The sequence below is a fragment of the Euleptes europaea genome, chromosome 7 (genome assembly GCF_029931775.1).
Source record: "Euleptes europaea isolate rEulEur1 chromosome 7, rEulEur1.hap1, whole genome shotgun sequence".
NCBI lineage: Eukaryota > Metazoa > Chordata > Lepidosauria > Squamata > Sphaerodactylidae > Euleptes > Euleptes europaea.
Genome location: NC_079318.1, coordinates 555606 through 570411, shown reverse-complemented (window position 1 = coordinate 570411; position 14806 = coordinate 555606). Strand labels below are relative to the sequence as shown.

Below are 14806 nucleotides of genomic sequence, written 5' to 3'. Positions count from 1 at the left end.
ATCCATTCTAACTAACATCCATGAACAGCTTTTGTGTTACTTGAAAGAGCAGGTGCACAGACATACAATCCCAGGAGTTTCTATTCTGTGTGGATGGTTTTGGGACATTCAGAAAGGGCATGCGAAGGTTTCCATGAAGTAGGATCGGGAGACAAAGTGAATAAGAGGCTATTCAGGAAATGAAGTTGTTCCTGTTAAAGGATAAATGTGTTCTTAGAATAAGACAGGCTTATCTGTGAGGAAGGCAGCAATTAAGTTACATTGCAGGAGGGGACAGACAGGTTTACAGTGCAATCCTGTGCAGAGTTACTGGAGTAACTCACCTTAGTATTGCACTGTTAGAGTGATCAATTAAGATGGGAAGGTAAACTGTATCTCTGACTCAAGTCCCACCATGTGGCTAAGCTCTCAAGGTGGGGATGTGATGTATCATTACTATTTTCTCCTTAGCACCTTCAAAACTCTTTTAATCCAGTCTTGTGGTCAGAAGTCAGGCTGGGAGAGAAATTTTGAGCCTGCACCCCTAAATTTTGATTGGGTTAGAAAGGGAACTCCCAGGGTGCAGGAAAATCTATAAAACAGTTCTGTGTCATGATTGGACTCAAAACAGGTGTCAGGATCGGAGACCAGTCTGTTATCAAAGGCAGACCCATTCCTAGGAAGGCAGATGTAGAGGTTCTTTATAAATATAGAATGAGTTGTTGAATGTTCTGCCAAAAAGAATTCTGTCTACTTATTGTTCCCAAGTATCTGTATTTTCTAGGATTTATGTTTAGTCATTAAAGTTCTATTACAATGTGCGTTTGTAGGTGTGAACTGACTGCTTAGAGAAATCCTACTCATGTTGCATCAGCTGCTCATTTACACTAAACGGAGCTCAACTGGTGCTGAAATAGAGAGAGGCCCCAACTGACTGATATAGACAGAGAAGGAAGGGGGGGCAGCCCATGCACCCTCCACCTCTCTCTCACAGTATATACACACACATACACAGATTTTCTGGCTTGTGAAAGCAGCCAGGTTCAAAATAATACCTGTTGCTGATTGCAGGTTGTATCCCAAAGAGATTCCAAACAGAAGGGCGGGCAGGAGTTCCTTGTTCCTTGATAGGTTGGAAAATGAACCTTTTTGAAACACCAGACCCCCTTGGTTCTTAGTAAAAACGTGTCAACAGGGTGCAAACTCACATGGTAGGGTAGAGCAAGGTGGCTGAGGACCGAGTAGGGTTTGTGACAGTACCAATCTCTGAAGGGACTTGTCATATGTGCACAATGCCAAGAGGAAAGCAAGAGAGAAGTAATTCAGTTCTATACTTTCATAAGATTGAAGGATGCAATCCTATGCAAACTTTACATGAAGCTAAACATGAAGGGTGCTGGGTTGCATTTTATCCCACTCACATGTAAAACTTCTTAGTCAGTATGATAGGCAGCCTCCCTCCATTGTTATGTCAGCTAAGGGTCATCTTTTAACCAGAAAAAATAATATGATGATAGTTGAACAAAACACTGAAAAAATCATATTTCTGTAAGGATAAAAATACAAACTCAATTCACCAAGATTTAGATTATTATCATGTATTCCATATAAAAAATTATATTGTCTGTGAGTTAAAATCAGTTATGTTTTCTCTTTCACTTTATTGAGCAGTGGTTTGAACCTCGAATAGTTGAAAAAAGAGAGTGAAACATCCTGGCCAGTTGATAATGAAACATAAAAAATTATTTTACCCCCAGTAGCATGAATATCTACATAAATTGTAGATATTTTTGTTGTTGACCAAAATCAAATAGAATTGAACTGAAAAGCATTTATTATTTTTATACAGCAATCGATCAGTTTCATCTTTCTACGAACAAGAGCAAGTGGGGCACATTCTTCCCATTATGACCCAGCCATATGATTTCAGACAGTTTAAATCAACACTTCCACAATGGGAGGAGCAGATTATATTCAATGAGCGTTTCAACTATTTTCTCCAAGATTCTGAAGGAAGTCCAAGCACAATCCTGTTCTTTGAGGTAAGGAATGGATCCTTGAGGCAATAAATGTTTGCAATTTATTGTGTTCTCTTTAATCCTAGAAAGTATCCTGTATTTTTATTTGGCATTCGTGACACAGTGTACTTGAAGAGCTTGCTAAGTAGGATATTTGCAGACATCTGTGATGTTGGATTGATGATGATAATATATTGTATAAACTGGAGCCAAGCAGACTTCTCAGTCTCTTCAGATTTCCTGTATGACCCAGCAGAGCTGCTTTGATTAGACTTTAAAATCTTTACGAAATTTAAAGGGGCAGCTGCGTGTTGGCTATCAGGCAGTGGTGGGAGTCTAATGGCCTTTTCAAATTCCACTCTTCCAGTTTTTATGTAACAGCTTTGTAGGAGGTATCTGGGAGCTTGGAAAGGAGACAAGGAGGCTACAGAGGACGGGTTGCTGAGAAGCTTCTTTGATCTCTGATGGACACCCTGAACCTAAGCTGTCCCCCCTTTTGCTAGTTTCCCTTCTGAGAACACTTCTGCTCATAACCTTCAGTACCTATTTGTTTCTTCTGATTGTGCAGCCCAAGTAGTGAGATCTGAGATTCATCAAGTACAGTAGAAATTTTGGGTTCTATATATATGATTCATTGTCGTGGCCTCTGTGCAGTCCCACATGGGTACTGTTTATGTGCAGGCCAGCTGCAGAGATTTTTCTAGATGGAAAGCTTCTGCCTGGAGACAGGTGCTACTCCCCCTCCCCTCTGCAACAGCTCTTCCCGCCTAGACGGCCACATGACAGAGGGGCGGGGAAGCGGCCATCCCTCAGTTCTCTCTTCACCACCATGGAGAAAGGACATGGGTGGAGAGCTTCGGGTTCTTTTCCCTTACTGACTTTACAACTGTGAGTTGTTTTCTTCTTCGATGGCTCCTCTCAAAAAGTGCACATCTTGTGGCACGAAGATGGCACATTTAGATGAACACTCAGAGTGCCTTTTTTGCCTTGGGGAGGGCCGTATTCCGTTGGCTTGCCGGGCGTGGGGCCTCTTTACTCCTTGAGCCCAGCAAGAACGTGCTTCACGCCTCAACACTGCTCTGTACGAGAGCTCCCTCAAGCCTGATAAGGCCAAGAAGAGAGCAGGAGGCGCCTCACCTTCCTCAGCAACTCCTCCTACCTCCAAATCTGACAAGGCGTCTGCAAAATCGGACAAGACTTCAACTGAACCAAAAAAGAGCTGCTCTGGAGGCAACTGATAACAAAACGAAAAAGAAGAAACACTCAGACGAGATGGGCTCGCCATCGAAACAGCCTGATCATTTGGCACAGAAGCATTCCGATCATTCTTCTCCAAAGCAATCCTCCAGCCGTTGGTCTTCGGTACCACCCTGTTCTGTTTGTTGGAGCCAATTGCCTCGGCACTGATCACCCTTTTTGGAGACGGTACACAGACCCCTACAGGAGCAGGATCGAGCGTCATACAGTTATCAATCAGTGTCTCCCACAGGCTCTTCCAAGCTGTGGAGTTCCAAAGAGATGGGAAGGGCAGCTGCCTCAAAACCACACAGCACCTCTCCCCTGGGTTCCTATAGACCCCACTCTTCTCGACGCCATGCCCCATCGAGGAAACGGACACCTCCTCAGCACCGGAGGTCCCCCTCTCCTTGGCTCCATCGCGAGTGATTGCCCTGACATTCATCACCAACTGGAGCGATCTATTTTTCTGCATCAGAGGACAAAGTATTTGTGGAGCCTGACTTTCCCTCTGACACCGACTCAAGGGACTCTTATTGGAACCATCACTGTGATTCTTGGCGCTGATGGGCCCACGGCAGGAAATGTTCCTGTTCGTCATCACCTTCTCATCAGTACCGACGGAGCTTCAGAACCAAGAAAATCCTCGGATCAAAAGAAATTCCCACCTAGAATAGGGGGAGGAAACAAGATTGCCAGTCCCCCGACAGGGCTTCTTAGAAAAAGGGGTGAGCATGACTGACCGACCTAGTCCCTGTTGCTGTTCAGCCCAATGGGCTGTTGTTACCATGGATAACTGGGTTTTAGCTATAATAAAGTTTGGTTATGTGTTAGAATGTGTTAGGGCAGCAGGAAAAGAGGAAGACCCAACAAGAGATGGATTGACTCAATAAAGGAAGCCACTGCCTTCAATTTGCAAGATCTGAGCAAGGCTGTCAAAGATAGGACATTTTGGAGGACTTTCATTCATAGGGTCGCCATGAGTCGGAAGCAACTTGATGGCACTTAATACACAACACACACATGTGTTAGAATTCTATCACTGGCCTACCTGTGGTCTTCCAAGATCCTGGTACATTCCCCTCCAGAATTGATAGGGGAGGTCTCCGAGTTACTGGCTAAAGGAGCTATCTCTGAGGTTCCTCCAAATAAAATACATAATGGGTTTTTACTCAAGGTATTTCCTAGTAGACAAGAAAGGGGGTGGTAAACGTCTCATTCTGGATTTACATGCCCTTAACAAATTTATGACCACTAGGTCCTTCAGAATGGTCTCAGTATCGCAGATCGGCACTTTGCTGACTCCAGGCCTCTTCTTTGCCGCTTTAGACCTGAAGGACATGTATTTTCATATCGCAATACACAAATCTTGCAGAAAATACCTACGTTAGGGACGCCATTATGAATACAATGTCTTGCCCTTTGACATGGCACCGGCCCCACAGGTCTTTTCAAAATGTGTGTGTGTGTGGGGGAAGTGGTGGGTTTCCTAGCTTCCTAGGGTCCTAACATATTCCCCTACCTTGATGATTGGCTTTTGGTCACTCCTTCCCCCCGAGAGTTTATCTAGACAGTACAGGCCACAGTACAACTGCTTTCATAGTTAACCACAAAAAGTCTCAACTACAACCTGTACAGAAGGTGGAGTTTATTGGGGCGATTATTGATTCCCAGGAGGGCAAGCTGTCCCCCCCCCCCCGAGGATCTAGTGAATGTTTGGGATCTAGTGAATGTTTGTAAACAAAACAGATTCCAAAAGGCTGTCAAGATCCAAAAATTGTTAGGGTTTATGACATCCACCACTGCTGTGGTACCCCATGCCAGATTACCAATGTGACCGTTACAGAACTGGTTTCTTAGGCAATTTCGTATCATTGTAGACCCACAATGGAAGAAAATCTCTATTCCCTGCTCAATCCTAAAATCTTTAGATTGGTGGATTCATGAGCCTAATCTCCTGGCTGATGTACCCTTTGGCATACAATCTCATGACCTGCACCTGTTCAGTGACGCATCCCAGGGTGGATGTGGCGCACACTGAGGCATGTTTATAGCCCAGGGTCATTGGTCTGTCCCTGAATCTGCTGTGCATATAAATTTTTTGAAACTCCACACGATAAGATACACACTTTTCTCTTTTGCAGATATCGTTCAGGGCAAGAAAGTACTGGTGGTGACAGACAATACAGTAGCTATGTACTACCTAAACAAGCAGGGTGGAACAGGCGCCATCGAATTCTGCACAGAAGCCATCAGACTGTGGGTCTGGGTGATTCTGTATGATGTTACCATAGCAGCCATCCATGTCGCAGGTGTATCAAACACAACAGCAGACTCTCTCAGCAGATAGATTATGGTACATCATGAGTGGTCCTTGAACCTTTGGTATCTAAAGCCAATTTTCGACATATGGGGCACACCTACTTTAGACCTATTCGCAACACATTTGATCACAAAATGTCCAGTTTTTTGTTCAAGACCCTCATCAGACCCCCAGTCCATAGGAGACTCTTTCCAGATATGCTGGCAGGGGTCCTTGATGTATGCACACCCCCAATACTGCTCCTCAGCAGGGTACTGGGCAAGATCGCAATGGACAGGTCTTCCATCATTCTAGTGGCCCCCTTTTGGCTAAAAAGGCCTTGGTTCCTAATCTTGTGGAAGATGGCGAAGGAGACTTATGTCCCACTTCCTCACTCCCCAGATCTAATTTCAGTGGTACCAGTCAAGTACCATGACATTCGGTCATTGCATTTGTCCGTCTGGCTCATCCGTCACTAACCTCATTTTCAGATAGAATCACAGAGGTACTATTGTCCTCCAGAAAGGTTTCCACTAGGAAATCCTACCATTCCAAATGGTTGAGGTTTACTTCTTGGGCTACTCAAAGGTCACCAGACCCGGTTACCTGTTCACTCCCTCAAGATTTTGAATATCTTCTATCTTTAAAAGACAACAGCTTGGCCAACACCTCTATTAAGGTGCACCTGACAGCCCTCTCAGCTTTTCACGAGGAATTGGATTCTGCTCCCCTTTTTTCCAACCCTTTGTGCAAAAGATTTCTCAAAGTCTTGAATAATCTTTTCCCACCAGTGAAACCAGTAGTCCCGCAATAGAGTCTTACCTTGGTTTTGGCACGGTTAATGGATAAACCCTTTGAACCTCTTGCTACCTGTAGCTTAGATTATTTGTCCTACAAGATGGCATTCCTAGTAGCGATCACTTTGGCCAGAAGGGTCAGTGACTTGAAAGCTTTGCATCACGACCTCCTGTTCCTTAAGGTGTATGATGATAGAATGGTGTTTCGAACAGCTCTAGAGCACCTTCCTAAGGTATCCAAATTTCACACATCCCAGAACATAGCTTTGCCTGCTTTTTCCCCATCACCTGGTAATGCCACTGAACAGTCCCTGCATACATTAGACGTACGTTGGGCATTATTGTTCTACTTAAATAGCACATCCCAATTCAGGGTAGACTCAAATCTGTTTATTTGTTTCAAGGGCCCTAAAAAAGGCAAATCTGCTACAACTCAGACAATATCTCGTTGGGTAACTCAGGCCATACAGACGCCCTATGCAGTCACAGGCAGACAGTGTCCAGTACAACTCTGTGCCCATTCCACGAGAGCACAGGCTTCCTCTGTGGCGTTCTCTGCTGCGCAGGATATTCAGGATATCTGTTGGGCTGCAACATGGTCATCTGCAATGACATTCATACGGCATTACTTAATTGATGTTGATACCTCTGCTGATGCAGTGTTGGGCAAGGCTGTATTACAATATGTTCTTAAATAAAGATTACTCTGTGCAGCCTCACACCCGCCTCCTGTGTTAATTAGCTTGCTATTCTCCCATGTGGGACTACACTGAGGCCATGACAATGAAAAACAATGTTGCACTTACCTGTAACTGTTGTTCATTGAGTGGTCCTCTGTGCAGGCACACATCACTCCCTCCTTCCCTTCTGTGGGCTGCCTCAGCTCTTGTCTGGGTTCTTGCTCCACAGCGGCGAAGAGAGAGCTGAGGGATGGCTGCTTCCCTGCCCCTCTGTCATGTGGCTGTCTAGATGGGAAGAGCCGTTGCAGAGTGGGGAGGGAGCAGTGCCTGTCTCCAGGTTTCCATCTAGAAAAATCCCCATGGCTGGCCTGTGAATGCGCAGTACCCATATGTGCCTGCACAGAGGACTACTCAGTGAACAACAGTTACAGGTAAGTACAACATCGTTTATATGCAAAATCTCAGAATTCACCATGATGAAGTACTATCAGAAGATCAGTTTGCCACATTAAATGGCTTTCTAAACGAATATTCTTGTCTGCAAAATATTTGGTATGATTTTTGTGTGTATATAAGTTATACGCAACATGTTTTATAATTCCAGATCCTTGATTTTTTAAGCATGGGAGATGCAAAGGCCAACTCTGATGTTCAAATTCAGGAAAGTGGTTTTCGGAAAATCTGCTGGGCGTTTCTAAAGGTATTAAGATCTTTTTATTTACAATGAAAATATTTTACTGAGGCATCCAGATAAAACCATATCAAAAATAATCATAGAAACAGTTTTTTATTTAGTGGTAAAGCTAACCAAGGTATTTCTAATGCCCTTAGGCCCTGACCTGGATGGTCCAGGCTAGCCCAATCTTGTCATATCTAGGAAGCTAAGCAGGGTCAGCCCTTGTTAGTATTTGGATGGGAGACCACCAAGGAATACCAGGGTTGCTATGCAGAGGCAGGCAATTGCAATCCATCTCTGTTTGTCTGTTGTATTGAAAATCCTACAGGGTCACCAAAAGTTGGCCGTGACTTGACGGCGCTTACACACACACACACACACACACACACACACACACACAATAGCAAATAACTATAAACACATTTCTCCAATATATATAAAATATGATGGATTTCTTTTTCCTACTACTTTTTAACTTCATTTATACCCTGACTTTTTCCCCAGTGGGGACCCAAAGTGGCTTACATCATTATCTTCTCATCCAATTCATCCTCACAACAATAACCCTGTGAAGTACATTAGGCTGAGAATGTGTGACAGGCCCAAGATCACTAAGCAAGAGTGGAGATTTGAACCTGGGTCTCTCAGATTCTAGTCCAGCATTCTAACCACTACACCAGACTGGTTCTCTATGCTCAGAAAGGTAAAAGGTATATCTGAGGAATCTTTTGATAGAATGACTGATCTTTGACATTTAGCAGTAGTAAGCACATTTTATATAAAATTTACATAAGTGGAATATCTGTTGTCAGAAACATTTTCTGTGTATGATAGTCTTGTATCAAATTTTAATATAGGATGGGGTGAAAAGGAAGGGTGGGGGAGAGGAGTTCATTCCACCGAATCTTGATTGAATACCTTTTTGTATGTTTTTCACTATTTGCAGATGGTTCTTTCCCTGGTCTGCAGCTACTGCACCATTAAGTAACAGCAAAATCATGGCCTTCTTCTTAAAGCAATTTTCAGCCAGTTAGAGATCAAGAAGGCAACATGATAACACTGTGTTGTTGGGTAGCCAGTCAGATTTGGCTACTTAGTGATGCCACAAAGCCAAATCAGAGTGAGGAACATGCATCCTGCCCTCTGAGTAGGCAATAATTTCTGTCCTGTTTCATACTTCCCCTTGCTAAAATGAAAGGTGCATGTTCAAAGAAGGGAGATGTTCGTCATGAAATGCCCTCCACCCGTTTGGCTTAGCACCAGTACCTGAAACTGTAGTTTGCTGTATCCATCATATCATAACAGAATGGTATGTGCTCGTCTGCTACATTTTGTGTTGGAGATGACCATGTTCAAGGACGTGTGATCAACAGAAGATCCTTTTATCATTTATCTAGTTCAGCAATAAATGGACAAAGATGCTGTTTCCCTGTTCTCATAGATGACCAGATATTCTTGCACTGGATTGTTTCTTAATGCCAGTTAACACAACCAGTGAGTTACATTAATAGTTATCAGGTGATTTGTTTGACAGTGATGTGATGGGAGGGCATCCTTGTGGATAAAAACAATCTATATCTGCTATCTGTGGTGGATGTTTCAATTGACAAATGATAATATTATGGCTCTAGATCGTTGCAGAATCACACTGTTTTGCCTTCAGTTATTTAAGTGTGCCAAAGTAGTCAATAACTTTGAGTTAGGCTTTTTGACTTCAAAGACTGCACCTTTTTCAGCTTGTAGGTGCAAATGGAGTTCTGAATGTTGGGAAACTACGCCTTCAGTTATATTGTCCTCCTCTAAGATCCAGAACACAACTGAATGTTGTGGAAGTTTATGACTGGTGGGCAAGGTGTCCCAGAAACCGTTACCCTTCAACACTGTATGTGACTATAAAGGGCATTAAACTTCCAGATCATGTAAGTGAAGTTACATATGCATGAATGAAAATTCACCAAAGATTGTATATATGCAAGGGGAAATTGCTTGTCTTTGTGACTAGCTGTGGTGGGGGGGAGAGGGAGAGAGAGAGATTTATTATTAAATATATCAATTAAAATTAACCTTATTAACACTTATCACCTTTTCCGAGCGGATTTTAATTGCTGCAGCATAATACTTGGCAAATAACACTGAGAGTCTCCCTCCCATATGAGGAATTTCATTTTCTCTTCCTCCGGACTAAATTCCATTGTGTTAATGAGAGGAAGAATTAGCTTCTGACGGATTCTGTCATAATAGATACACCTAAATAGAACATGGGTTATACTTTCCATTTCACCTGACTTGCAAGGGCATCCCCACTCAGATCTTGATAACTTCCTATACTTTCCCTCCAAGATTGCTGAAGGCAAGGCCGACCCTCTTCCCAGGGTTAGGGCTCTCCTTTGCTTCTTTAGCTCTATAACAGACATTTAGCTGGAGCTAGATGATAGCGTGTTCTAGTGGGAGCCAAGTAAGCTGGGGAACTCATGAGCTCTGTTTGTCTTTCTATATCGAAGATCTTTTGTCTAACTAGAAGCTTTGCTCGCTCTTTTTTTTTTTTTTTTGCTCCAAGAGGGATTGAGGTGTAAAACCAAGACTCTTCTTATTATAGACTATGTCCACCATGTCGATCTATAATTGTACAAACTAAGTAGTGGTAAAAATCCCTCTGATGCCTCGTGAGCCTTTAACCAAAGAGAAATTGAGGCTAGGGTAATTCTTGCCTCCATTTTTAGCATGCTTGTTTCGAGGCGACTAGCTGTAGTGAAGAAACAGCAACATGTAGGCTTCATTACAGATTTTAAATCTTCTGGTACTTTGAATACTTTTCTATTGTCTAATATTCAGCATAATTGTATAGAAGGTTAAGGCAGCAGAAAAGGATTTTCAGTTTCTTCATTCTTCCATGTGAAACTTAGGAGGCGTACTACTGAAAGAAACTGTTTGCAGTACAAATTCAGCATAGAAGAATGTACTTAATAGCACGTTATTTTTTGGTTAATTGTGGATGATCACGAAAGCAGAGTTTGCAGCTGAATCTGGTTTGCTCTGGATGGCTCTTTGGAGCAAAACCAAAGGGAAATCTTTACTTTTTGGGTGTACCTATTTTTCTCTGCCCCCCCCCATCTAGAAAACCATGAACACTGAGAAGGTTTTCATTATACTGCCATAGGTATGCACATCTTTTTAAAAATTGTAATAATTTATGCACATCTGTGACCACAGTATCATGGTTATTTTCATGACTGCCTCTTTCAAAACTACCCTTAGTGTGCTGAAAAGCATTTTTTAACATTTAAAAAATACTTTGGCACTCAAAGTTCTAATATTGAAGGGATTTGATTTTTTCTGTTTCTGTGCCCTTTTCTATCATAGCAACAATAGCAAAAAATAGAAACATCTTCAGAATTAGCCCAGTGCATACCAAAACTCTTTTTTTAAAGTGCATATGCATTGGCACACAGAGGGCTAATTTTGAAGGGATTCTTTTATTTTGGTGGTGATTTTATGTTGCCCTACATAGGCATTTCCCCCAAGTTCCTCAGTTTTTGAGGCTGCGGAAGTTTTACGTTTACCACAATGCAGTGACACTTCCAGACAGTGAAGAGGGGCTTGAACCAGAAAGATGTGTGCAAGTTATATCATGTCAGCACTATGCCAATAAAGGTGTCTGAGTCTGAATCTGAATCTATCATGTCAGCAGGAGTATTTGTACTCTGTGCTTAATATAGATTTGTGGGCTTCACCTTATCCTTGAGGTATGCTACGCAGAATTACACCTGTCTAAATCCACTGGCATCAGTGGGCATAGAAAGATATAACTCTCCTTAAGATTGAATTGTAGGTGAACTAGGTTTATTCTGTCTCTTCACAACAATGTTCTTTCCACCTGCAAAGCTGCAGCATTGTCTCACAGAAAAAATCTTTACAGTTCTGGCAGTGCCACAGAGAGCAGATGTTTCTCCATAAAAGCTAATTAAATGTTTTTGTTGTAACCATGCTATCTCACAATAAGGCCAGTTTCATATGTGCATGTCAATCACCTGATGACAGACATCTTTAAGTGGGGATTTCATATGTGAATGAGCTATCCACAATTTAGCATCATGTGTTTATTTAGGTATTGTTACTTCAATTTTCACCCCAGTGGGAACCTTAAAGCAGCTCACAATTTTTTTAAAAAATTAATAAAAAAATTGGGAAAATACAATAAGTGTAATGTACAAAACTTGCACTAGTTCTGGATCCACTTGCCGGTCTAATACACAGCCACAAGTGCCAAGTCCCACACTGAGAACCGGAAGCCCTTTGCTTGTGCCTTGGGCCATACCCCTGGCCAAACACCGGTGACAGAAGTTTAGCCTAGATCTTATGCAGATGCCAGAGGTGTCCCAAGATTTCTTGCATGTAAAGGAATCTTATTCCAGAGAGCATTTAGTGGCGTGTAAATTATATCATCTGTGCTCCTTTTACTCCTATGCATTTTAAATCCTGAGTGATTTTACATTTTAAATGTAAAATGATGAGAGAGGGGGAACAGCCAATTTAACTATGTGTTGTGTGAAGAAATTCTTCCTTTTATCGGTTTTGAATCTCTCACCCTCTAGCTTCAGCAGGTGACCCCACGTTCTAGTATGATGAGAGAGGGGGAACAGCCATTTTAAATTTGTGTTTTTAATATATGGTTTAATTTTGTTCTGGACTGTTACCAACTTGGTTGCTGGTTGCTGCTTTATTTGCCACCTTGACTCCAAAGAGATAAGGTGGGATAGAAATATTTTAAATAAGTATTTAAATAAAACAGCCTGTGATCACACCCATGTTTAAATGCCTGTAACATTGAAAACAGGAGCTCAGCCTTGAGATTATGCACTTGGCAGAGATGTTCTCAAAATTCTCCCCCTTGCTACGTAGAACTTTTATATGACTGAACATAGCTGCAAATGGGGATCCAAAGATTCCCTTCCCTCTGTGAGTCTTCCTATGATGAAAGACTCTGACAAGAAGACTCTTTTAGTGAGTCAACCCAGGGCTTTTGCAATCTTTTCAGACATTTCAGCTGCAAGCAATCAAGTGATGTTAAGGAAATGAATTCATATAAATGCCTGGGTAAACCAATTTTGTGAATGGCATGGAATGACCTGGGACATTGATCTATTTACAATTAAGTTAATGTTAATATGTAATTTTTTCTGTCACCAGTTTTTATTTCCATGTTGTGCTACACTGCATCCACTGTTTTTTGCAATATTTACCATCTGTGAAAAAGTATTTCTTTTAGTACATATTTTATCTGTTTACAGGTAGATCCTTCTTTTCGTTCTATGATGGCTATTCAGCAGGAATATCATTCTCCATCATTCTTGGACCTGCAGAGTGATGCATGTAAAAAAGCTGATGATTCTGTACAAGTGAAAAGGGAGGAACCCTTTAAATGGTCCAGACTTCCAGGACAGGTAAGAGTTTGTAGATCTTTATGCCTCTGTATAAATGTGCATACATATATGTGTAAATTGTTACAGGTATGGCCAGAAATATAGGGGAACAGTTGCTGGACTTTATCAAAAAGTTCATTGAGGATGTTGCAGCACACATAAAAACATAAAAAGGTCATGCTGGATCAAACCAAGGTCCATCAAGTCCAGCAATCTGTCCACACAGTGGCCAACTAAGTGCCTCTAGGAAGCCCACAAACATGACAACTGCAACAACATTGTTCTGCCCATGTTCCAAAGCACCTAATATAATAGGCATGCTCATCTGATCCTGGAGAGAATAGGTATGCATCATGACTAGCATCCCTTTTTTACTAGTAGCCATGAATAGCCCTCTCCTCCATGAACATGTCCACTCCCCTCTTAAAGCCTTCCAAGTTGGCAGCCATCACCACATCCTGGGGCAGGGAGTTCCACAATTTAACTATGTGTTGTGTGAAGAAATTCTTCCTTTAATCTGTTTTGAATCTCTCACCCTCTAGCTTCAGCAGGTGACCCCACGTTCTAGTATGATGAGAGAGGGGGAACAGCCAATCTCTCCATACCATGCATAATTTTATAGATCTTTATCATGTTTCCCCTAACTGCCTTCTTTCCAAGCTAAACAGCCCTAAGCATTTTAACTGCTCCTCTTAGGGCAGTTGCTGTAGTCCCCTGATCATTTTGGTTGCTCTTTTCTGCACCTTCTTAAGCTCCGCAATATCCTTTTTTTAGGTGTGGTGACCAGAACTGTACACAATATTCCAAATGTGCTCTCACAAAGATTTGTACAAGGGCAGTATGATGGCAGCAGTTTTATTCTCTATTACTTGCCTAATTATGGCCAGCATGGGATTTGCCTTTTTCACAGCAGCCACACACTGGCTTGACGTCTTCATTGAGTGATCCACTACCACCCCAAGATCCCTTTCTTGGTCTATTGCTGCCAGCACAGATCCCATCAGTGTATATGTGAAGTTGGCATTTTTTGCCCCAGTATGCATCACTTTACACTTGCTCACATTTGCCATTTTAATGCCCATTCTTCCGGTAGAGATCCCATTCTCCACTGAGGGAAGGGCATCTTTAAAACTGGGTGATTCTCACTGCTTGCCCTGGGAGGCAGGAAAGAATTTCTGCTTCCTGTTTCACGAGCGGGAATCCATCGCCTCAGTTTCTCTTTCTCCCTTGCCAGGGAGTGCAAACTTGCTAGCAGCTCTGCACAGCGATTTTACCTCAGATCAAAATGTTTTGCCTTCTACTCTCTTCTAACCTTTTCTAAACCTATTCCCTTTTTTCTGTGACCCTTTCTTATCAATTTAACTTAGTCCTGTCTTAATCTTACCCCATTTCTCCCTCATCTAACCTTCTAAAAAAAAAATTGTTAAGCGACAAAATGGCCGACGCGACTCTGAAACAAGTGGACGATTTTCTTTCGGAGTGAGAACACTATGACAGGCAGCTCACCTTGGAGCAGGACGATAGCCCGACACCATATAGCAGATGCAGACGCAGTTTTGAAGATCGGAAGCTCAGGAGGAGCCAGGCGCAGCCAAGAAAAAGCGGCTGTGAGAGCCCCAGCAAAATGGTGTGAAATTGGCGCCACCCCATCCCGAAGAAGCTGCGGAGACGCTCCGACAAGCCAGGGACGGCTTTGAA

At 42.4% G+C, this 14806-nt stretch overlaps 1 protein-coding gene across 1 annotated transcript in view; it reads left to right on the top strand.

Annotated features, from left to right (window-relative positions):
- The window catches only part of AHI1 (Abelson helper integration site 1), a 142221-nt gene that overhangs the window by 9915 nt on the left and 117500 nt on the right, over positions 1 to 14806 (top strand). Inside the window, 4 exon segments of the mRNA XM_056853225.1 lie at positions 1829 to 2021; positions 7617 to 7712; positions 9425 to 9607; positions 12977 to 13129. Coding sequence (XP_056709203.1) covers positions 1829 to 2021; positions 7617 to 7712; positions 9425 to 9607; positions 12977 to 13129 — 625 coding nt within the window.